Source organism: Oreochromis niloticus, linkage group LG11, assembly GCF_001858045.2.
Source record: "Oreochromis niloticus isolate F11D_XX linkage group LG11, O_niloticus_UMD_NMBU, whole genome shotgun sequence".
NCBI lineage: Eukaryota > Metazoa > Chordata > Actinopteri > Cichliformes > Cichlidae > Oreochromis > Oreochromis niloticus.
In genome coordinates, this window is record NC_031976.2 from 13,795,257 (window position 1) to 13,816,944 (window position 21,688).

The 21,688-nt window shown below is 41.2% G+C and overlaps 3 protein-coding genes and 1 long non-coding RNA gene across 7 annotated transcripts; 1 reads left to right on the forward strand and 3 right to left on the reverse strand.

Moving 5' to 3' along the window:
• Positions 1-1,192: 1,192 nt before the first annotated feature.
• LOC109204092 (hepcidin) lies at positions 1,193-2,028 on the reverse strand (the record flags this gene model as incomplete). The annotated part of the gene is made up of 3 exons (XM_019364294.2): positions 1,193-1,478; positions 1,644-1,730; positions 1,816-2,028. Coding segments are annotated over 3 exons (393 nt in total), but the record flags the coding sequence as incomplete, so codon positions are not given.
• Positions 2,029-5,437: 3,409 nt separating this feature from the next.
• LOC109204255 (hepcidin-like) lies at positions 5,438-6,173 on the reverse strand. Of its 4 annotated transcripts, none has more exons than XM_019365028.2 (3): positions 5,927-6,173; positions 5,751-5,822; positions 5,438-5,614 (listed from the first exon to the last, which is right to left on the reverse strand). In XM_019365028.2, the coding sequence occupies exons 1-3, from the start codon at positions 6,011-6,013 to the stop codon at positions 5,519-5,521; spliced, it is 255 nt and encodes an 84-aa protein (XP_019220573.1). In that variant the 5' UTR covers positions 6,014-6,173; the 3' UTR covers positions 5,438-5,518. The 4 variants fall into 4 exon arrangements, with proteins under 4 accessions (XP_019220573.1, XP_019220572.1, XP_019220571.1 ...); XM_019365027.2 differs by having other exon boundaries at positions 5,751-5,825; positions 5,927-6,168; XM_019365026.2 differs by having other exon boundaries at positions 5,751-5,828; positions 5,927-6,168.
• Positions 6,174-6,305: 132 nt separating this feature from the next.
• On the forward strand, positions 6,306-7,103 carry LOC109204258 (uncharacterized). The gene is made up of 3 exons (XR_002063852.2): positions 6,306-6,588; positions 6,674-6,760; positions 6,926-7,103. It is a non-coding gene; the product is annotated as an uncharacterized LOC109204258 (long non-coding RNA).
• Positions 7,104-18,854: 11,751 nt separating this feature from the next.
• On the reverse strand, positions 18,855-21,681 carry LOC109204254 (putative uncharacterized protein DDB_G0289963). Its single transcript, XM_019365021.2, has 3 exons — positions 21,097-21,681; positions 20,525-20,569; positions 18,855-20,432 (listed from the first exon to the last, which is right to left on the reverse strand). The coding sequence occupies exons 2-3, from the start codon at positions 20,562-20,564 to the stop codon at positions 19,576-19,578; spliced, it is 897 nt and encodes a 298-aa protein (XP_019220566.1). The 5' UTR covers positions 20,565-20,569; positions 21,097-21,681; the 3' UTR covers positions 18,855-19,575.
• Between the last annotated feature and the right edge of the window lie 7 nt (positions 21,682-21,688).

Below are 21,688 nucleotides of genomic sequence, written 5' to 3' on the forward strand. Positions count from 1 at the left end.
TTCTCACGTCTCGCTGATGTCAGGGTTCTCTCCTCGGTGAATGCCGACTCCAGGGATCCGGCTCGGAGGACCAATTAATGATAGGTTTATAGCTTAACCCGATTCGCTGGAACGTTGAAGACAATGTAATTACACAGCAAAGCAAGACACGAGTAGGCAAAGTTCTTTATGTTTCCGTGCACGGGGAGGCCTGTCTGGAGCCAAGTGTCGTTCCACCCACATGACCTCCGTCAGACTCTCAGCCAGGTTCCCCATAGCACTCCTGTGGTTACATGAATATGCATAGGATCATTAACATATAACATATAACATTAACATACATAGGTATACATGTGAACAAAGAATACCCTGTGTGTGTGTGTGTGTGTGTGTGTGTGTGTGTGTGTGTGTGTGTGTGTGTGTGTGTGGGGTCAAAGCATGACCCATATATGACTTCCCTAAACCTGCTGGCCTGGAAGTCCAGCAGTTCATCTAAACAAAAGGCACTTAGACTACAACACGTTTATCCTACCATAAAACAATAAAACAAGGTACGACCTCTCCCATGCTCCCAGAGTGTGGGTGTGAAAGCCAGAACACTCTGTAATGCACACAAAGCCTTTTACAGCCTACTGAAGATCACACATCCTATCACTACACAATCGATTATACACCTCTAAGCATATATGGTTAAATATTCCTAAGCATAAATGACAATCAACATTACAAAAACCTAACACACACTGTGAAAACACCTCCAAATGAATTCAGTGAAAGGTTGTCAAGATAATGTCGTCTAAAACATTTATGAATGAACTTGTATAGAAAGTGTTTCGAGTAAACAGTATCTAACACTTCTACATTCTTTAAAAAAAAGTATGCTTGATTTAACTTTCTAATAACCAATGAACCAGTCCATCAGCTCAAAGCTTTTGCACATTACTGCATTTTTGTCATAATTAGTGGTAATATTGAATGATGATGAAATGCTCTGTACTCATATAATTACAAATATGGGAAAATATGCTCACCTTGCTTTTGCTATCAATGACTTGGCTCTATTAACAGGTTGTACCACATATTATATGGGCAAGAGTATGAGGCCACAACTCTTAACTGGCATCAGCACAAAAAGTGTACATCAGGAGCTTCATGTCACTGGTTTCCATTAATGTTTCATTCTTGTCAGACAGAAACAGAAACAAACAGCACATGTTGTAGTATAGTGCCACTGAAGTTTAATATAATAACATACTGTAGTTCCAAATGCTGCACTGTTCACTGTTACAGCAGGATCACCAGATGAAGAAACACTGTCAGACTTTAACAAATGCTAAGCAGTCAAATCATTTCAGGTATAACCGTCTATATTTAGTGGTTAATGTGAGAATCGCAGGTAGATATTCTCAGAATCTGCAGCACAATCCACAGACACCAGAATTGCAGCAGCCGCAGCAAAAGCAACACTTGATGCCACGCTTCTGTCTGTGGTACGGCGTCTGTGTGAAAGAGGACAAGAGCAGAGAGTTTATCTTCAGCAGTAAGTCACTTCATTCTCTCTATTTTTACATAAAGCTGTGAGTGCAGAGTCTATTTTAAACATCTGCCTGCATTTGAGAGATCTCACAATAACTGTCTGAATTCATTTATTGAATTAAACACACCAGCCATGAGTCAGCTGATACCTCCTGATGTTCAGCAGCTGGACCGTCATTGTTCACAGCCTCTTGTAGCTCTTGCAGTTCTCGTATCTGTAGAGAAAGAAAACAGATCTTAGCATCTTCACAACAAATTCATGCAGAAGAAGCACATTACATGAATTTAAGAGTCTGTTACCTCAGCAAATGTGGCAGAGCTCTGCTGAATGCAAATACAGATGAGTGCAACGGCCACTGCAACTAACTGAACGCCTTCATCTTCAGGAGGTTTGAGTGGTTTAAGGTGGTCAGATCCTTTGACTCTCTCGTTGACTCTTGTCAGCTCCTTTGTGATGGTTGACTGAGGGAAAAGGTGCTGGTATTTATACTCATTTGCTCCACTGCTGCCTCGTCACTCAGAGTACAGAAACTACTGTCGGGAACACGCTTGCATCAATAGGACTGGGAAAACCCATATATTTAAACATCGGAAGAAAAGGTCAAAGTTCATGCCGACTGAGAAAAGTACAGATTTTCTCATTCCTCAGGAATTTCCCATTCCCAGAATTTCATAGTATAGGAAAATAAGGAGTTTTGCAAACTTTTGCACCCCCGGTATCTGTGGAGTTTGCTGTTTGTTCTGAGGATTCCTGCTCCCAGAACCACTCAGTATTAACAAACTGTATGTCACAGACAATCTGTGAGATTATACTGTTTTAGTCACATTGTGTCCTCAGTTACTGCATCACCTACATGCTTGTATTACACAGTTTATCACAATAAACTTTAAGGTTATTTAAGTATAATGTGCATTTTTGTTGTCATTTTAAATGTCGATTTTTCCTTTGTTATACTTGTAAAACTGAATGTTATCCATCCATCCAGCCATCCATCAAAGCTGTCATAGGGCTACAAGCAGACTCAACAATACATACTAGATTATGTATTATTGTTGGGTCTCCCTTATAATATAAAGTGCCTTGAGGCTACTGTTGTTGTGATTTGGTGTATAAATAAAATTGAATTGAACTGTATTTTGGAGTAATCATTGAAAATGTGTATCATTAAAATAGTCTTTCCAAGTGACATGGGCATGAATGCTGGTTAATGCTGAACATGCAAGTTCTGTTGCAATCTTTCTAGGGAGATGGGAAATCTTCTGACAATATACAGAGAGAACTGAGAAAGTGTTTGCCCTAAGCAAAGTGAAGTAGCAACACTCTTACTATGCAGATCTGACCACAACAAAAGCATAAACGGCATTCTATATAAAGAATAGAAAAGTGTAACCTATTGGAGTGTTAACTGTTGGCACTTTCACCTCACAGTGAGAAGGTCCTGGGTTTGAATCCACTGGTTGGCTAGTGCATTTCTGAGTGAGGTTTGCATGTTTTCTTGTGTCTGTGTGGACTCCCTCTGGGGTTTCCTGTCAAACTTGGATGTTAGGTTAAACATTCATTTTGAATTAGCCACAGGGATTACTGTGAGCATGAATGCTTGTTTTTCTGTGTGTGAGCACTGTCTAGGGCAGGGGCCACTTGTGGCCCATGGCACCCCTACTTGCAGCCTGTATGGCATGAAGAAATAAAAGGCAATTTTTTTTGTTAGGGAGGATTTGTTTGTTGCTGAGTGCAATGTTAAAGTAAGTTCTTTAAAAATAAAAAAAATGATTTTTTATGAAAGCAATATGACAGCTCATTTGAGTTTGAGACTCATGGTCTAGAGCAGGGGTCACTAACAGGCGGACCGGAGTCCGAGTCCGGACCCAGACGCCATCCTATACTGACTCGAAACCATAGTTAACAAAATATTAAATTACTTTTAATTGTGACAGGCGATTCAATTTTAAGCGGTAACGTTACCTTGTATTAATAGACCAGGGAATAAACAAACCAATTGTGTGCGAGTTAAGCCACCCACGTGACGCTACTTAGCCAATCAAATCTGTGCATTCAAGGCGATCGCAACGCTGAATGCACGTAGGCTGCATCATCTTCTTGTATACCGATTATGTCACAGCGTCGGACGAAGGCTGTCCCAATTCGTGGACTCCTCCGAATCCGGCCAACAAATGCGTCCTCCTTTTCCCCAGATTTGAAGGATGGGTCGGGTGTATTCTTCGTGGCCCACCATATCCCAGAATTCATACCGCGGCCCAGCCAATTCCAGTTTCCAACAATGGCGGCCACTACTAAGTTTTAATATTACTCTTATTAATCTTTGTGGGTCACTAAATAAACGTTAACATTTTCAGGCGAGAAAGTAACTGTGTAAACATCAAATATCTGCTTGGTTTATCAAGACATCGCATATTTGCAAAAGTGCTCCGACGTTTTTGGAGATTTTGGTCCATCAGAAGTGAAGCAGCAGCTTTCTTGGAAGAGCTGAAAAGTCAGAAAGCAACAAACTTTTCTCTCTTTTTAAATGATGAGAAAAACACGGATATTGTGGCCTTTTGTGTTGATATCACTTTACACCTGAATGAACTGAATTTTAAGCTGCAGGGGAAAGACAATTCGATGTGTGAACTGATGACAGCTGTCGCTCCTTTCAGAGGAAACTTGAAGTGTTCAAAGAAGATCTGCGAGGAGACTATGTACACTTCTCAACAGTGAATGGACAGGTTCAGGGACAGAGAGATGTGTCTCTTTTGTTGACTTTGTTGATAAGCTGATTGAAAACTTCAGCAAAGGTTTTGATAGCTTTGGACAGCACCTCACCATGTTCATAAAGAACACATTTCTCACCACTGATGTCAGAGGGTTCTTAAAGGAAGTCACATAGCACTTCAAGTGGGCAAATGCTGGGCCTCTCCAGATGCAACTGGTTGATCTCCAAGCAGATGTGGCCCTGAAAGAGCAGTTTGAAAGAACTGAACCTGACACTTTCTAGCTCCAAATGGTCTCTGAGACAGCTTTCCCAAATCTGAGGAAAGTAGCCCTTTACATCTTGACCATGTTTGGCTGAACATACAGCTGCGAGGCAGCTTTCTCCACAATGAACATAATAAAAACTAAAGATCGTTCCAGGCTCACCAATGAGCACCTACACATGTGTATGAGAATGGCCCTGACACCATTCCAGCCCAGGTTTAAAATCCTGGTAGGTCAAACTAAAGCTCAATTCTCTCATTGAACAACAGAAAGTGGGGAAGTGGAATATAAGAGCGAAAGAAAGAGAAACTGTAAAATTGTTAAGATGTTTTGATGTTATCTGTTGAAAAATGTATTGAGACTGTTAAGTCGAGATGTGAAAGATAAAGAAAAAGGGAAACTCAAGCTGCTGCTATTTTTTCTGAAATTAAGCACTTTGTTTTAAGATGCACAATTTAGCCATTTTATTTATTTTCTCTAATTCATTTTAAACTGCAGCGCTATATCGAATGTAGGCCCACTGTGTGTTTCAGTGTTAACAATAAATTTTGTTGAAATTTTTTAAACTTATATTTTTACATATAAACTTAAACTTATATATTGATAAAAAAAAAATAGGCTGCTTCTGTATCACAGTCATAACGCAAGTTAGACATTATGATGTCCCGGACCTCTGCTTGAGAAGATTTTCTCCAGCTGGACCTCCTCAAATTTTAGTTGAATACCCCTGGTCTAGAGTATACCCTGTACCGACCAACCAGAAAGTAGTTCTGAAAATAGATGGATGGCTGGATGGATGGATAACAGTCAGTTTTACAAATGTAACAAAGGAAAAGTCTACATTTAAAATAACAACAAAAATGCACATTATATCTAAATGACCTTAAAGTTTATTCTGATAAACTGTGTAATGCAAGCATGTAGTTGAGGCAGTAACTGAGGACACAATGTGACTAAAACAGTATAATCTCACACATTGTCTGTGACATACAGTTTGTTAATACTGAGTGGTTGTGGGAGCAGGAATCCTCAGAACCTGCAGCAAACTCCACAGATACCGGGGGTGCAGCAGCCACAGCAAAAGCGACACTTGATGCCACGCTTGTGTCTGCTGTTATACAGCATCTGTGGGAAACACAAGAGACATGAGCACAGAGTTCATCTGCAGCAGCATCACTGCTCTTTATTTTCACCTGCTCTAACAAACACTTTCATTTAGCTGAAGTAATTTGGCCACATTCATTCAGTTAGTGTTACTTACCTTCCATGAGTCCACTGATGCCTCCTCATGTGCTGCTGCTGGATAGTCCATGCTCATTGGCTCCTCCAGCTCCTGCTCCTGCTAATGAATTGAGTGCAGTAGAAACCACATTGTAGCATTGAAACAAACATTTGCAGCTTGTAAGCTAATACACTTGGTTAAAGTCAAGTTCTTACTTCAGTGACTGGGACAGCAGAGCTCTGCTGAACACAGATGAATGTGAGCACGACGGCCACTGCAACTGCAACACTGAACGTCTTCATCTTAGGAGGCTTTGAGAGGCTCAAGTTTGACTCTTTCTCCTGGTCTGGATGATTGTTGTGAGCTGAGTCCTTCTGTCTGATGGTAAATGTGTGCAGAAGTGCTGATATTTATACTGATTTGGGCCCCTGCTGCCTCGTCACTCACAGCTCTTACTCTACCTGATTTCAGGAACATTGCAAAATTCCTTATTTTCCTATGCTATGAAATTCTGGGAATGGGAAATTCCTGAGGAATGAGAAAATCTGTACCTTTCTCAGTCGGCATGAACTTTGACCTTTTCTTCCGATGTTTAAATATATGGGTTTTCCCAGTCCTATTGATGCAAGCGTGTTCCCGACAGTAGTTTCTGTACTCTGAGTGACGAGGCAGCAGTGGAGCAAATGAGTATAAATACCAGCACCTTTTCCCTCAGTCAACCATCACAAAGGAGCTGACAAGAGTCAACGAGAGAGTCAAAGGATCTGACCACCTTAAACCACTCAAACCTCCTGAAGATGAAGACGTTCAGTTAGTTGCAGTGGCCGTTGCACTCATCTGTATTTGCATTCAGCAGAGCTCTGCCACATTTGCTGAGGTAACAGACTCTTAAATTCATGTAATGTGCTTCTTCTGCATGAATTTGTTGTGAAGATGCTAAGATCTGTTTTCTTTCTCTACAGATACGAGAACTGCAAGAGCTACAAGAGGCTGTGAACAATGACGGTCCAGCTGCTGAACATCAGGAGGTATCAGCTGACTCATGGCTGGTGTGTTTAATTCAATAAATGAATTCAGACAGTTATTGTGAGATCTCTCAAATGCAGGCAGATGTTTAAAATAGACTCTGCACTCACAGCTTTACGTAAAAATAGAGAGAATGAAGTGACTTACGGCTGAAGATAAACTCTCTGCTCTTGTCCTCTTTCACACAGATGCCGTACCACAGACAGAAGCGTGGCATCAAGTGTCGCTTTTGCTGCGGCTGCTGCAATTCTGGTGTCTGTGGATTGTGCTGCAGATTCTGAGAATATCTACCTGCGATTCTCACATTAACCACTAAATATAGACGGTTATACCTGAAATGATTTGACTGCTTAGCATTTGTTAAAGTCTGACTGTGTTTCTTCATCTGGTGATCCTGCTGTAACAGTGAACAGTGCAGCATTTGGAACTACAGTATGTTATTATATTAAACTTCAGTGGCACTATACTACAACATGTGCTGTTTGTTTCTGTTTCTGTCTGACAAGAATGAAACATTAATGGAAACCAGTGACATGAAGCTCCTGATGTACACTTTTTGTGCTGATGCCAGTTAAGAGTTGTGGCCTCATACTCTTGCCCATATAGTATGTGGTACAAACTGTTAATAGAGCCAAGTCATTGATAGCAAAAGTAAAGTGAGCATATTTTCCCATATTTGTAATTATATGAGTACAGAGCATTTCATCATCATTCAATATTACCACTAATTATGACAAAAATGCAGTAATGTACAAAAGCTTTGAGCTGATGGACTGGTTCATTGGTTATTAGAAAGTTAAATCAAGCATACTTTTTTTTTTTTTAAAGAATGTAGAAGTGTTAGATACTGTTTACTCGAAACACTTTCTATACAAGTTCATTCATAAATGTTTTAGATGACCTTATCTTGACAACCTTTCACTGAATTCATTTGGAGGTGTTTTCACAGTGTGTGTTAGGTTTTTGTAATGTTGATTGTCATTTATGCTTAGGAATATTTAACCATATATGCTTGGAGGTGTATAATCGATTGTGTAGTGATAGGATGTGTGATCTTCAGTAGGCTGTAAAAGGCTTTGTGTGCATTACAGAGTGTTCTGGCTTTCACACCCACACTCTGGGAGCATGGGAGAGGTCGTACCTTGTTTTATTGTTTTATGGTAGGATAAACGTGTTGTAGTCTAGGTGCCTTTTGTTTAGATGAACTGCTGGACTTCCAGGCCAGCAGGTTTAGGGAAGTCATATATGGGTCATGCTTTGACCCCACACACACACACACACACACACACACACACACACACACACACACACACACACAGGGTATTCTTTGTTCACATGTATACCTATGTATGTTAATGTTATATGTTATATGTTAATGATCCTATGCATATTCATGTAACCACAGGAGTGCTATGGGGAACCTGGCTGAGAGTCTGACGGAGGTCACGTGGGTGGAACGACACTTGGCTCCAGACAGGCCTCCCCGTGCACGGGAACATAAAGAACTTTGCCTACTCGTGTCTTGCTTTGCTGTGTAATTACATTGTCTTCAACGTTCCAGCGAATCGGGTTAAGCTACAAACCTGTCATTAATTGGTCCTCCGAGCCGGATCCCTGGAGTCGGCATTCACCGAGGAGAGAACCCTGACATCAGCGAGACGTGAGAATTTGTCATTGTGTCCGTGGATTAGCTGTCTGTTTTCTCTTCTCGACGAATGACGATCGGCAGGATCCGAGGCTGATATTACACGCTAAGCAACGCCGAGTAAGTTGAGAGAGCGACTCTATAGCCGCAAAACTGGGTTAGGGTCCCGAAAGAGAGGTTTTGGTAAAATCGCTCAAGGGCCCAAGTGTCCGGTGAGTGTCCGGTTTTGAAATCGCCCTGGGTTTGTGTCCCAAGCGTCCCTTGACTGGGTTTTGAGTCGCGTGACTGCGTTAGGGTCCCAAAAGAGTGTTGCTGTGTTTGTGTGAATGACTGCGGAGCAGGCGCGGTCTGTGACACGGTTGTTGTTGTTATCATGGGTTCCCGAGCAAGTAGGACTGCCTCACAGGGAGATGACACATTCATGCAAGAATTCACTCCCGGCAGCGCGAGCCATTTATATTCTCATAATTGTCATGAGCGTAAACTGGTCGTGGGAGAATCTCAAATGTTGGAAGTTTTCAGAAAACACAGCAGCCTTGAAGAGCGTGCAGAGAAGGCCAGCCCACATCAGCAGCAGTTAAGCTATGCTCTGGTGAATGGCTTTCACCCACCCATTGCTGATTTCATTAGGAAGCAAAATGTTAATCATAACTCTGACCGGTCCTTCACATGCATTAACTGCACCCGCTGTGCACAGGAAGGAATTAAAGAAACACAGAAGAAGTCACAAAACTCTGCAGTCGCCGCTTCCCTAGCAGATAAAATCATTTTCCAGGGACAGACTGGAAGAGGGCTGAATAGGGGCAGAAATAAGAGAGGTGAAGGCCCGCGGGGATTTAGGTGGGAACGTGACAGAAGGAAGGAGAAATGCTATGCATGTAGAGAAAGGGGTCACTATGCTAGAGAGTGTCCTAAGCGCAAGCCTGAGTAACCCCACCTGTAATAAATGATTAGTACCCGTCAAAACTGCCAATACACACACATGTTTAGATTATTTTTTTAGCTTGCCCTGATCAACAACAGCCGTGCTCCAGACCACAGATTTAATTGAGGTGGATAAGTGTTAAAAGCAATCTGCATTAAGCTTAGGGTTGCTCAAATTCAGTACAATGACATATGAGATGAAGTAAAATAGGCAAATATTTAAAGTAATGACGTGCATAGAGGCACTTGACCTGTTTGAAAGACTGTCGTCTTATTATGAGCCATTGTTGAGATATAGAGCACACCTGTGAAGACAACTATTATGCTGAACCCTGTGTAAAGCAGCTGAAAACTACATGATGGAGAAGCTGAAAGTGCAAGACTTTGCCACTGTGGGCAAAGCACGCAACCACTGTGTGAGGTTGTGTTGCGGTCTCTTCTGAGCTGATGAGCAAGCTACACATTGTCAGATCAGGAGCTGCTGAGAACTCATCAAAGAAAGGGAAACAGAACTATGATAACTCCAGTATGTAGCGTATCCGTGAGTTCAGCTTCGTCTTTCAGATGCGCAGCAGTTTTCCTGTGTCTTGACTCGTGTGTAGAGTGTTCATAGCATCAGCATCATGTTTTTGTTTATTTGTTTTGATGGGTTGAAAAATAATTAAATAAACTTATGATCATACTTATGGATCACCATGGCACATATCATCAGCCATATAGTTTATTTAAGCAGATGAAAAAGTGAGTGTGAATGTGCCTGACGTCGCAGTGTGTGTGTGCGCTGTGTAAAAGTAATTGTCTCTAATTGTGAGAGCGGTGATTCTGCAGGTCACCAGCTATTGTAAAGAGAAAAAAAAGAGACAAAATTTACATTGTAGATGAGAAATAATTATAGGAAAAAGGTTTTGTGTTTATCAGCCAAGAACAACTACAATCTCATTTTCTGCTTTTAAGAAAGGAGAGTTCAAAAAAAAGAGAGAGAGATGTGTGTCGGTTAAGCAGTGATAATAATAATGAAAAATGTCTTAGTTTTGTCACTTTCAGATGAAAAGCAGACCTGAATCAATTTTCCACATGCAGCGGTCGGAAGAAAGTTATAGTTTAACATCATTGGAAACCTTCAGGCCAAGTTTCTGGCTAACTTATTTACAGCACCATGTGTCCCTCAACCTCACAAGCGAGCTCTCACTCTTCCCTGAAGACAAGGAATGCAGTTCCAAAGAAAAATAACATGGCAGATAAAGAGACAGCAGCAAAGTCCTGAGCAGAGAGACCCAGCAAGCAGCAGCAGTGTGGACAAACAGCATCGTAGAAGAAGAGCAAACCACCATCCTGACTGACTGGATGAATGTCACTGTTTCTCCAACAAGCTGCAACTTCACTGTGCTTGCGAAAAGAACGTTTGAGGAGAACTGAGGAGACTGTTGGAGTTTGACATTTGCCACTTTCTGAGTAAAATGGCAAGAAGAGACAGTGGAACGCAGGACAAAGCTGAAGAAGAACTGCCGGCTGTTGGACTGTTGAAGTGGGAGAGGACAACAGAGTGAGAGGGGGTGAGAACACAGAGAGTGCTGTTGTTTAATGTAGGAAATCAAAATTTGGGTTAGCAAACCTGGGAAACAGAAAACTGACTGCTTAAGTTGGAAAATTATGAAGGGATCTGAAACGCTGCAAAAAGAAACATATACAAAATCAGACACACAAGCAGAACATGCATTAACCCTACTAACACAAACACAAGAGAGCTCATGAAGATTAGACACCATCTTGAGCATGTGAGTCTGTTTATCACCTGGTGTGATGCAAAGACCAGTGGACTCATAGCACATTAGTTAAGAAAGGATCAATTAATAGCAGAGAAGTGTGTAGGAAAGGCAGCTTTAAGAACATGCCCTGCTGGAGATCCAGCTCCAGACATATCCATTAAACCTGCCTAATAACAAACACACATGCAATGAAAATCAGCTTCTCTCTCATCAGTGTTAAAATAGTGTCAATTTAGCAGACACTTGTTATCAAATGCTGAATTTATCCAATGCTGACAGTTAACTCTCTAGGTTACAGGACAACAGTTTAATTTTTGTGAAAAAAAAAAAGATTCTGGTTTGACCAACCAGTGATCAGACAATAAATTTAGTTGTTAATATAGTAAATTGGGAGATGCTTTCTGCTTGATTGATGCAGCACAAGTAATTTACTGTATGGGGGAAATTCTATTTTTGTGATAATATTTTCAACATGCATTTCTGTTGTCCTGTCAACTTGGTGGGTTAATAGCCGATATGCAAATTAGTTGATGGTTCTTAGATTAATGAAAGGTGATTGAATTCTAGCAGGAGTGAATGGGATGTGTTGGAGTGTGTTAGAGTGGAGACTCTAAAACACTGAGTTTCCTGTTGTGATGTGCGAGTGAATCCTGCACCCAGATACACAACTCTGAATACATAAGAACAAACTTCTTTTGTGAAATGCATGACAACATGTCACATGTTTCATGATGACGGGGAAAATGAAAAACTGAATAAGATGGGTCTGTGGCCTAAATGAGTGAAAAGCACAGACCTGGGGATTAAACTCATATCTAATAACATATTAGGGTTATGTTGTGTGTTGTGCGGCTGATGGTTGGTTTGGAATTAATCTAGCTGATGATTTTTCTTTTGTTGTGAAGTTGAGCCTGCCAATTAGTATGATGGTATGATAAATCATGCCAATAGTATGATTTACCCTCCTGAGATGAGGAGCGTGTGTCATGACTTAACGAGGCCTTTTTATTTTGATACTTTCACAGTGCACTGAAAGTTTTGTTTGATGAGCCCTGTTTGAGCAGATCTGCACGATTACAACAGAATACGACACGTCGTCGAGAAAACTGTTGCAAGTGGGCTTCTCCATTAAAATGGGCTCAGGAGAAAGTCACTTATTTGGGACAATTAGAAAATAGGTCCCTGCCCAAAAAAGGATTCAGCGAGGTAATCCGATCTAAATTCTTCTTTTCTTTTTGAAATGACGTCATTTTGCTGAGGGTGCAAACGGAACGCGACGATGGATTCCAGTATCAGCAAAGAAAGAATGAATGAATGAATGAATGAATGAATGAGTGGAAGAGAAAAAAAACCTGACTGACTGGTAAAAGCTGATAAAAGCTGACAAGACTTTACTGATGTAACACGACGGTGCGAAGTTAACCCCCACCTGACAAAGGTGCGGATGAATCTATGTGTGTTTCTTTTTACAGGAGCAGGACGATGACAGCAGCATCCTAGGTTGCGTGACGATTTAAACTTTTAGATGCCACTTTCTGTGTTTGTGAATCTATCAGGGGTGTGTTGTTCATGGGCTTGTGCGCAGCGTTAACATTTACATTTCTTTTCTACAGCAGAGAGTTAATCATGTGTTTGATTATGTGAGTTACAGCAGGACACACTAATGGTTAATGTTCTTTTACTACAGGAGTACTGGGTTTATGAGTAAAGGGAACTGTGTTTACAGGCTATATGTTGATTATGCTATTACACTGTGTTCTTGGGAAAATGTTGAATATTATGGGGGAGAAGTGAAAATAGCGTGAAACACATCCTGTGTTGAAACCAGTGTCATTCCTTTTACAGCAGGCTTAACTTTAGGACCTTTTATAGCACCTCTGGAACCTGTCGACCTGTGCCTGACCACCAGGACTGTCCATGTGTGTTGTTAATGTTTGTTTTTTCTAAGAGTGCATGTAGAGGATTCAGCAGAGACGGACAAGTCACATGAGAAAGTAAATAAGAGATGCAGTGTTTATGGAATAGTTTAATATGGGGCTCATTAGCTGGCCACTACTGAGCTCCTAGTGTTAAATACGTGGAGTGACTTTGCTTAAGGGAAGTCACCGATTACATTAATGTTAACTGAGTACATGGGATGATCCGTGTCTGAGGCAAATTATCGCAATAATTGTATTTTTCTAATTTGAGAAAACCTGCACATGATACTTGTCCTGTTGATGCCGAATGCTTTATTACTCTTATGATACAATTGTTTATAAGTGTGAAGTTTGATTTCACTTCCAGATCTTGTTTTCCAGGCCATGATGGTGTGTATGCAGGCTCCTGGCGGAGCCGGGTTTTAAGCAAACTTAATATGCAAAACACGCTAACATCTTTTATTGCAGGGTTACGGAGCTGCTCCAGAGGAGATGCCGATGTTGCCTGGGACGTGATCTAGCTAACCTTTTTCTTTAGGACAGGAATCTAGGTTTGATGAGTTGACTCATGGGAGTGTCCATGCGTCAAGAGGGAAGGGTCCAGAATTACATGAATTACATGAAACTATGTTTTCTAAACTATGTTTTTTATGATTTTTGTGTGATTTGTGTGATTAACAGTTCATTTACGGGTATTAAACCTATGTAAAGTGGTGCATCCATGTTCAGATGAGGCTTTGATGGTCCATAAATGAAGCTCACTGAACTAAAGAATGTGGTTTGATGATGGTTTACATGCTTTCCAGATATAAGTTTTTCCTCCTAGCAAGGAAATACAGGTGTAGCAGTCAGAGTGTTGCTGAAAGGAATCTCCTGAGAAATCTTCGGAGGCCCAGTGAGAAGCAAACCCATTCCAGGCATAGCTGACAGCCCAGGCAGTGGTTGAGGTCAAAGGTCGAGCTGTTTGGGGCCCATCATGAGATCAGATTCCACAGCCACAGCAAGGACCACGAAGCTGCGTTGGAATGAGAGCTGTGCCAAGGGGGCTTTCCAGAGGCCAACAGAGGAGATTGTGGACAACAGGCGGGCACCTGAAGGATGAGGGGAGCGTGCCAAGCTCCAACGACAGCGCAGAGGGAGTCCAAGGATGGCATCATAATTCTGTGAAAAGCACGGGAACCAGAAGCTATGGTGGTGATGACAGCAGTTTCCTATGAACATCACCTAATGCTGTGTCACTGTACTGTGCATACGATGACACACTGAAGACTGCTGGGATCATAACAGCAGTAAGATAACTGGATCCAGCACCCTTTCCACAGAGGGTTTTCCTGCAGAGGATGGACAATGGAGGATATGTATCCCCCACAGGACAAGGAGGCCTGAAGTGAGGTGATGGAGGTTGGTAGAGGCCATAAAACTAGAGTGCTGAAGAGGTCTGCAGCTTTCACAATAGCTGAGACCCATGTTGACAAACAACAAACTCAACTGGTATGTTTGAATGTCTATTCTACATACATTTGGACTCTGGTCCTATGAACAGTGATGGAAACAACTGGAAGAGACATTTATGACGCCCTGCAGAACTTAAACCACTCTGCAGAGAGACGTGTGATTTACATGTCTTGCGGAGGAGCACCACCAAGCTGGAGTGATCTTGAAAATGTTAATTTCTCTTTTGACCATTAACAATTCATTTGTTTGCTCGTAGGATGCAGTTTACCATTGGATGAGAACTTGGATAACTTCTAATATATTTGTCAGACTGTGTACGTTGACATATGCTGAGTATAAAAATGTTTGCCTTGACACTGTCAGACATGAGGTGATCATAACTGGGTACTTTTCTAGCATAACTGTCAAAGGGGGGAATGTTAGGTTTTTGTAATGTTGATTGTCATTTATGCTTAGGAATATTTAACCATATATGCTTAGAGGTGTATAATCGATTGTGTAGTGATAGGATGTGTGATCTTCAGTAGGCTGTAAAAGGCTTTGTGTGCATTACAGAGTGTTCTGGCTTTCACACCCACACTCTGGGAGCATGGGAGAGGTCGTACCTTGTTTTATTGTTTTATGGTAGGATAAACGTGTTGTAGTCTAAGGCTACGTTCACACTGCAGGCGAAAGCGCATCAAATCCGATTTTTTTGACCCTATGCGACTCATATCCGATCACGGTATGACAGTGTGAACGGCACAAATCCGATATTTTCAAATCCGATCTGGGTCACTTTCGTATGTGGTACTGAATCCGATACATATCCGATGTTTTAGAAAGCGACTGCTGTGTGAACGGTCAAGTCGCATTAAATCCGTCTTTTACGTCACTGACACAAGACAGACGCCAATTATCAGCGCCGGAGAAGCGCCCGATAGGACATCGCGAACGGTTTCTTGCCATCCGGTGAAACTGTTAGGAAGACCACGTTGGAGAAATGTGAACATTTTATTTTTACTGTATTTTCTGCAGATTCTGACAGAAATCTGCAACTATCCTTTGAAGCACCGCTCCTCTAAAACAGCAAAACGGATCATTGTTAGGTCATCTACATTATTATGTAAATAACAAAATAACTTAAAGCAAAAATTTGGAAACATAAAGTCCGAAGTCTTTATATTAAGGGCAATCAGTCAAACAATATTGTTTGCTCTGGGTCTAAACAGAGCGAGTTGTGTGTGACATCTTCTTTTGCGCATGCGGGCCGCTTTGAGCGTTCACACTAGAGCGCGTTTGATGTCGCATTTTATGTGTAGTGTGAACAAGCAGACAAAAAAATCGGATTTGATCAAAAAATCGGAATTGAGCATTAAGACCTGCAGTGTGAACGTAGCCTAGGTGCCTTTTGTTTAGATGAACAGGTTTAGGGAAGTCATATATGGGTCATGCTTTGACCCCACACACACACACACACACACACACACACACACACACACACACAGGGTATTCTTTGTTCACATGTATACCTATGTAAGATGTTATATGTTAATGACCCTATGCATATTCATGTAACCACAATAAAAGGAGTTCTATGGGGAACCTGGCTGAGAGTCTGACGGAGGTCAAGTGGGTGGAACGACACTTGGCTCCAGACAGGCCTCCCCGTGCACGGAAACATAAAGAACTTTGCCTACTCATGTCTTGCTTTGCTGTGTAATTACATTGTCTTCAACGTTCCAGCGAATCGGGTTAAGCTACAAACCTATCAGTGTGCATATGAAGTTTCTAGGCTGCATGATTAATGCAGGAATCCCTCACATAGAAGAAAAAGAGAGAATAGAAAGATTTGCGTACAGCAGAAATTTGATACTGGACATAATAATAGAACACATCTCAACAATACTGAGGGATGTTGCACTGTGGTGAAACTATAAATTAGGTGTAACACTGTATAATGCCGTTTCAGATAATATCTGTACCAATGTTCCCTCTAATTTTTCACGTGTCTGAGCGAACATACAAACTCCCTGAGCGATCCCTTGGACCACTGTGAGCGACATCAGACGTGTGCACTGTGGTCGCGCCGGCATCTAATCCATCCAAGTTACATGGTTTATTAAAATAATCAAATTACAGCATTTACATTTATGTTAGACTACTTTTAATTAACTGATTTAGCCCACTTACAATGAAAATGTAAAAAAAATCTAGTCATTGACCTGTGTAGTATGTTAACACTATTGGAAGTAAAAATAACTTGAACTTCAATTTTGAAAACACAACTTTCTTTCTTTTTAAAAAAAAACTCTGACTTGTATTATGAGTCTGTGGTCTGGGAGAGAGTCCTGTAACTCTCTGTCTGCAAAATACAGTATATAATGACCAATGCTGGGCAATTAATTATATGGTTACTTCTTCAAAAAAGTAACTCAGTTTGGCAAACAACAAAGATTTTTGCGGCTATTTTTTTTTTAAAAATGCAGCCAAGGCATTTTTAAATAAACATTTCAAACTATTTACAGAACAATCAGCTGTTCTGCATCAAATTTGATGCCACACAAATTATTTGTGCCACTCGAAAAAATAATTTCTGTCCCCTATGAGATAAAGGAGAACAACAGCCTGATACCTGCAGGCCTGACAACAGGAGATGTATCACTCCTGTAACACCTGTAACATTCAGTACTCGCCTCATTGTTCTGACACACACAACAAAACTACACTACACACTAACTACACAAGATTTGTGCTAAACGTGCAAATGTCTCACATATCAAAGCACCGCCGTCACTCCTAAAAGTTCCCCCCGTTTCTTAACAACTAGATGCCACGTTGCCATATCATTTTTTGATTGGTCGACATGGTACTTTTTTGGACAAATAGGAAAGGGAGAGGGGGGTGGAGTTTGTTTTTGCTCACGGAGAGTGGAGAGTGCTTTGGAGCCTTTTTTCTTATAAAACGCCGTTTTTACCGTTTATTCCGCAGTAAATATAAATAACGATAGTATTCAGGAAGAAAACCAAACATTGCATATATTGTTTTTATCACAACTCTGGTTTTACGTGGCCTATCAACACAATTTAAAAACTGGTATAAAGTCCACACTTTTTCCGTCAATTGTTCCGTCTGTCCTGCTCACATCTCCAATGGTTGGAGATGACACGTTGTCATTAACGTGGCTTCACTCCACATCAGCCACGCCGCTTTGCCAGCTAAAAGACCGGTGTCAGCACATAAGGACGCTGTCATAGCCTGTCAACCACGTTGATTAGCTGCGTATATACGAATGTAAATCGCATTATTGGCTGGACTATGGGATAAGGTGGCATCGTTCTAATACAATATGGGAGCAGCCAGTCACTCACTGACTAACACTGCAAAACAGGATTGTTAAAGTATTAATTTTAATTTCAATTCAGGTTAATTTTTTTTGTGCGCAACACAGATTTTCTGTGCGCAGAGACCGTGCCAGCAGTGCGCAATTGCGCACGTGCGCAGCTTAGAGGGAACATTGATCTGTACTATATGTGCGCTGCATCAGTTCTGCAGAACATGTAAGCAAAAATATTTCACGACACTTCAAAAAAGCTCGAGTAGCTGCATCATGTGGATGTAGCGTATCACAAGCAGGCTCAAAGCCAGTACAACCAAACGTGATCAAACATCAGGCCAAGCTGGAACTGATTCCTATCTCCTGTAACTTCTACAACACTGTCCAATAGAGACACATGAATGAAATGCAGTGTCATTAAAAACACTGATGATTTTTTTCATATTCAATGATCTTTATTTAAAAATGTAATATATTTACATCTGAATAAAGTTTTAGGCATCACGCTGACTGATGGATGGAGAATTCCCGTTGGATTGTTCCCATCACGACCCAGGTGATCAGTCTCTTGATAGCTTTTCCTCTGGTTCCTGCTCTCTGCTGACACTCCTAGCTCTAGCCACGTTCTCCATTCCCTCTCTTTAAACAAAGTCTTATAAATAGTTTAACCATGTGCATTGAATCTGCATTTGGGTCTAAGCCTTCTATGGAGGGAATATCTCTACACAGTGACATCCATTCAATTTTCAATTCAATTCAATTTTATTTATAGAGCGCCAAATGACAGCAACAGTCTCCTCAAGGCGCTTTATATTGTAAGGTATACTTACAAAGAAAAACCCAACAATCAAATGACCCCCTATGAGCAAGCACTTTGGCGACAGTGGGAAGGAAAAACTCCCTTTTAACAGGAAGAAACCTCCAGCAGAACCAGGCTCAGGGAGGGGCGGCCATCTGCTGCGACCGGTTGGGAAGGGGCAAGGAAAACAGGATAAAAACATGCTGTGGAAGAGAGACAGAGGTTAAAAACAAGTACAATTCAGCACAGAGAGGTCTATTAACACATAGAGGGTGAAGAAGAAACACCCAGTGCATGATGGGAATCCCCCGGCAGCCTAATGCTGGGCATATACTGTGCGATTTTTGGCCCATTTTGAGCCGATTTTTCAGTCGTGCGACCGTTTTGGGGATCGGCCCGAGTTTGGCCTTAATCACGTGTCGTGCATCGTATAAATGGGGTAACGAGAAGCGATTAACACCTCACGACCAGCTCCCAATCATCAATCGTTTGGTCGTAAGGAAATCAAACCTGTTTGAAATCCTGTCGGCCATCGTGAGGGTGTCAACGCAGCGTCTCACACTGCGCACGCGCAAACACAGAAATAAAAGCGAAAAGACGGAACAGCACGGCAGTGCGACGTGTGATCCGGACACAAGCGATGGAGGCACGACTTGTAGAACTTTGGCAAGGTCATCAGAGCCTTTTCGACGTGACCTCACAAAATTATCGCGACTGCAACAACCGTGAAAATAGTGTAAGATTTTGTGTTTTAACCTTCGTGCTATGGACGCACAGTGTGAGCACTCAGGTCGCACAGAGCATCGGGCCGTATAGTGTGAGACCCTGCATCGTGACCTACGAACTTCTAGCCCCTGCGAGTCAATCGGACAGTTTGAGCAGGAGCTGAATAACGCGACTGAAGAAATCGCACAGTGTATGCCCAGCTTATTGCAGCCTGCAAGGAAGATTCAGGGTCACATGAGTAGGCCATCAGCCTACTAAAAGGATACTGAAAACGCCGTCGGAATAGTGTTAGTTGTCATCACTGGTGCTGGTGGACTCATCTGAACACCTCCGAAATTTGCAAACATGCGAGTTTTCCTCTTCTTCCTCAAAATCCTCTCGGGACCGCTTCCTCGAGCCTCCAGTTTCATGGTTGTCAAGCTCTTCAAGTGCGTCTTCAAAAAGTTCATCACTACTGCTCTCGGAGTTTGCAAGCCTGGACTTTTTGCTATTAGGCTCTTCTTCATCTCCATCTTCCTTTCTGGACCTTTTCGTGGATCCAACAGGCAGCTGTTCTTCTTCTGGTACCTGCTGATTGATGTCCTCATCAGCAATATTACCAGCATGAGGACAGCCCTCGCTATCAGTGTCACAGGCAGAGATGAAGTCAGAGTCGTCATCAGAAAACTCCTCGCTCCATCTGAATCTTTTGTTTGGTTCCAGATCTTCTTCATCCATCTCTCTAGGCCTCCTCCTGGATACACCTGGCTGAGGATCCTCTTCTGGGATGTACTGGTGAACATCCTCACAGTCTTCAAATGCCTCATCAGAATCATCATTTTCAATGTCGACAACAACATCATTATGATCATCATCCAGTTCATTGTTGTCAACATTGGCATTATTGTCTCTCACATTAATATTGTTAATGTTTACATTGTTAACATTGCCGTCATTGAGATTATCAATGTCAAAGACATCATATTGTTCCTCTAATTCATCTAACAGCTCATTCAGCCTCGAAAAATAGATATTATAGAGAGCACGATGAAGACTGTTCAGTAAACCCCAGAATCCACCAACAGGTTCATAAGCTGCTTCATAAACTGGTTCATAAGCTGGTTCCTGATCTCCACTTGGAAGATTTTCTGGGTTAACCTGTCGGCCTGCAAGATCATTTTATCTTTTAATTAGCATTCATAAATATCTGCTGAAAATCAGTTTTTCATCAATTTCAAGACTGAGTACATGTGCTTACCATTACGGTTATTTTGTGATTCATCTCCTCTTCCATTCATTTTGACTACAAGGAACACAAAACAACAATGATCATTAAACCTCAACTCAGAATGTTCAGCGAATTTGCTTTTTTTGACAAAATGCATATAGCATACATAAATGTAATTTTTTGTAAATTACTAAGATTAACAGCAACAGTATTTTGTCTACATCAGCCATTGTAGAAATTGATCTGATGTAAACAATAACGTGGCCACAGCGTGACGTCAAAAACGGCGCACACTTTTGACATTGCCTGAGTAAATCTCCGTTTTCCTCGTCCACACATAAACACAAAAACGTACTTTTCAAAAATCTCCACCCTGGCAGGAGTTTTTAAAAATCTCACCTTTCAGTGACTCAATATGCTGTTTAGGTGTGGACGAGAGGCCCAAATGCATAGACAAAGCTTCAAACATAGCCGTGTACATGTGGACGTAGCCTCAGTTTCTCACAATGTAAAGTACATAAATACTGTCCTGGCCAGCAGGAAAATCAGGCTTTATATTTAAGTAAATGATCTTAAGTTTATAAACTGAAATCTGAGCTTACTTTAGTTCTTGGTAAATTGCAGAGCAGTTAATCCTCAGGGAAACGTAGAAATTTCACTAGTCGTCTGCTTTGGTTGCAGTGTCTCTTCAGTTCTGTTTTCATATGCTGATGTTTTCATCCAAAACATGTTTAAATGCTGTGATGTCATTTTAGCATCAAGGCATCACTATGGCAACCAAACAACATGCATTAAATGACGTTCCAAACAACAACAACCAAGCTGTTTTCAGTGCTTAATATTTAACATGTCTTTGTTATAAACTTTATTTGTACAAATCTGTGATGTTGATGTGCACAGCCTGGGATTCAGACCTCAGAGGGTTAATCCAACAAATCACGAAAAATTAGGTTTAAATTTTTGTTCATGACAGTGCAGATTTCTGACATTTTGTGTACTTTAAGTGTAGCCCTGGCTATATAAATAGGTAATTTATTTAAATAGTTCATTTATATTGATAGTTAAATGCAAATGTTCACTGTGTTCAATAATGTGTATACAAATGCCTGTAAGGTATGTGATGTGTGTCAGTTAAATGCACAACCTTTTTATTTGTATTTTGAGGTTTATGTCATTATTTTTGATACGGTATTG

Excerpts from the sequence above, each read along its gene's own strand:
- LOC109204255 (XM_019365025.2), bottom strand. The coding sequence starts at position 6,013 with ATGAAGACGTTCAGTGTTGCAGTTGCAGTGGCCGTCGTGCTCACATTC. Across the intron at positions 5,832-5,926 it reads CTGCTGTCCCAGTCACTGAA|CAGGAGCAGGAGCTGGAGGA; the intron begins GTAAGAACTTGA and ends TCAATTCATTAG. Across the intron at positions 5,615-5,750 it reads CATCAGTGGACTCATGGAAG|ATGCTGTATAACAGCAGACA; the intron begins GTAAGTAACACT and ends TGTTTCCCACAG.
- LOC109204254 (XM_019365021.2), bottom strand. The coding sequence starts at position 20,564 with ATGAATGGAAGAGGAGATGAATCACAAAATAACCGTAATG. Across the intron at positions 20,433-20,524 it reads ATCACAAAATAACCGTAATG|GCCGACAGGTTAACCCAGAA; the intron begins GTAAGCACATGT and ends ATGATCTTGCAG.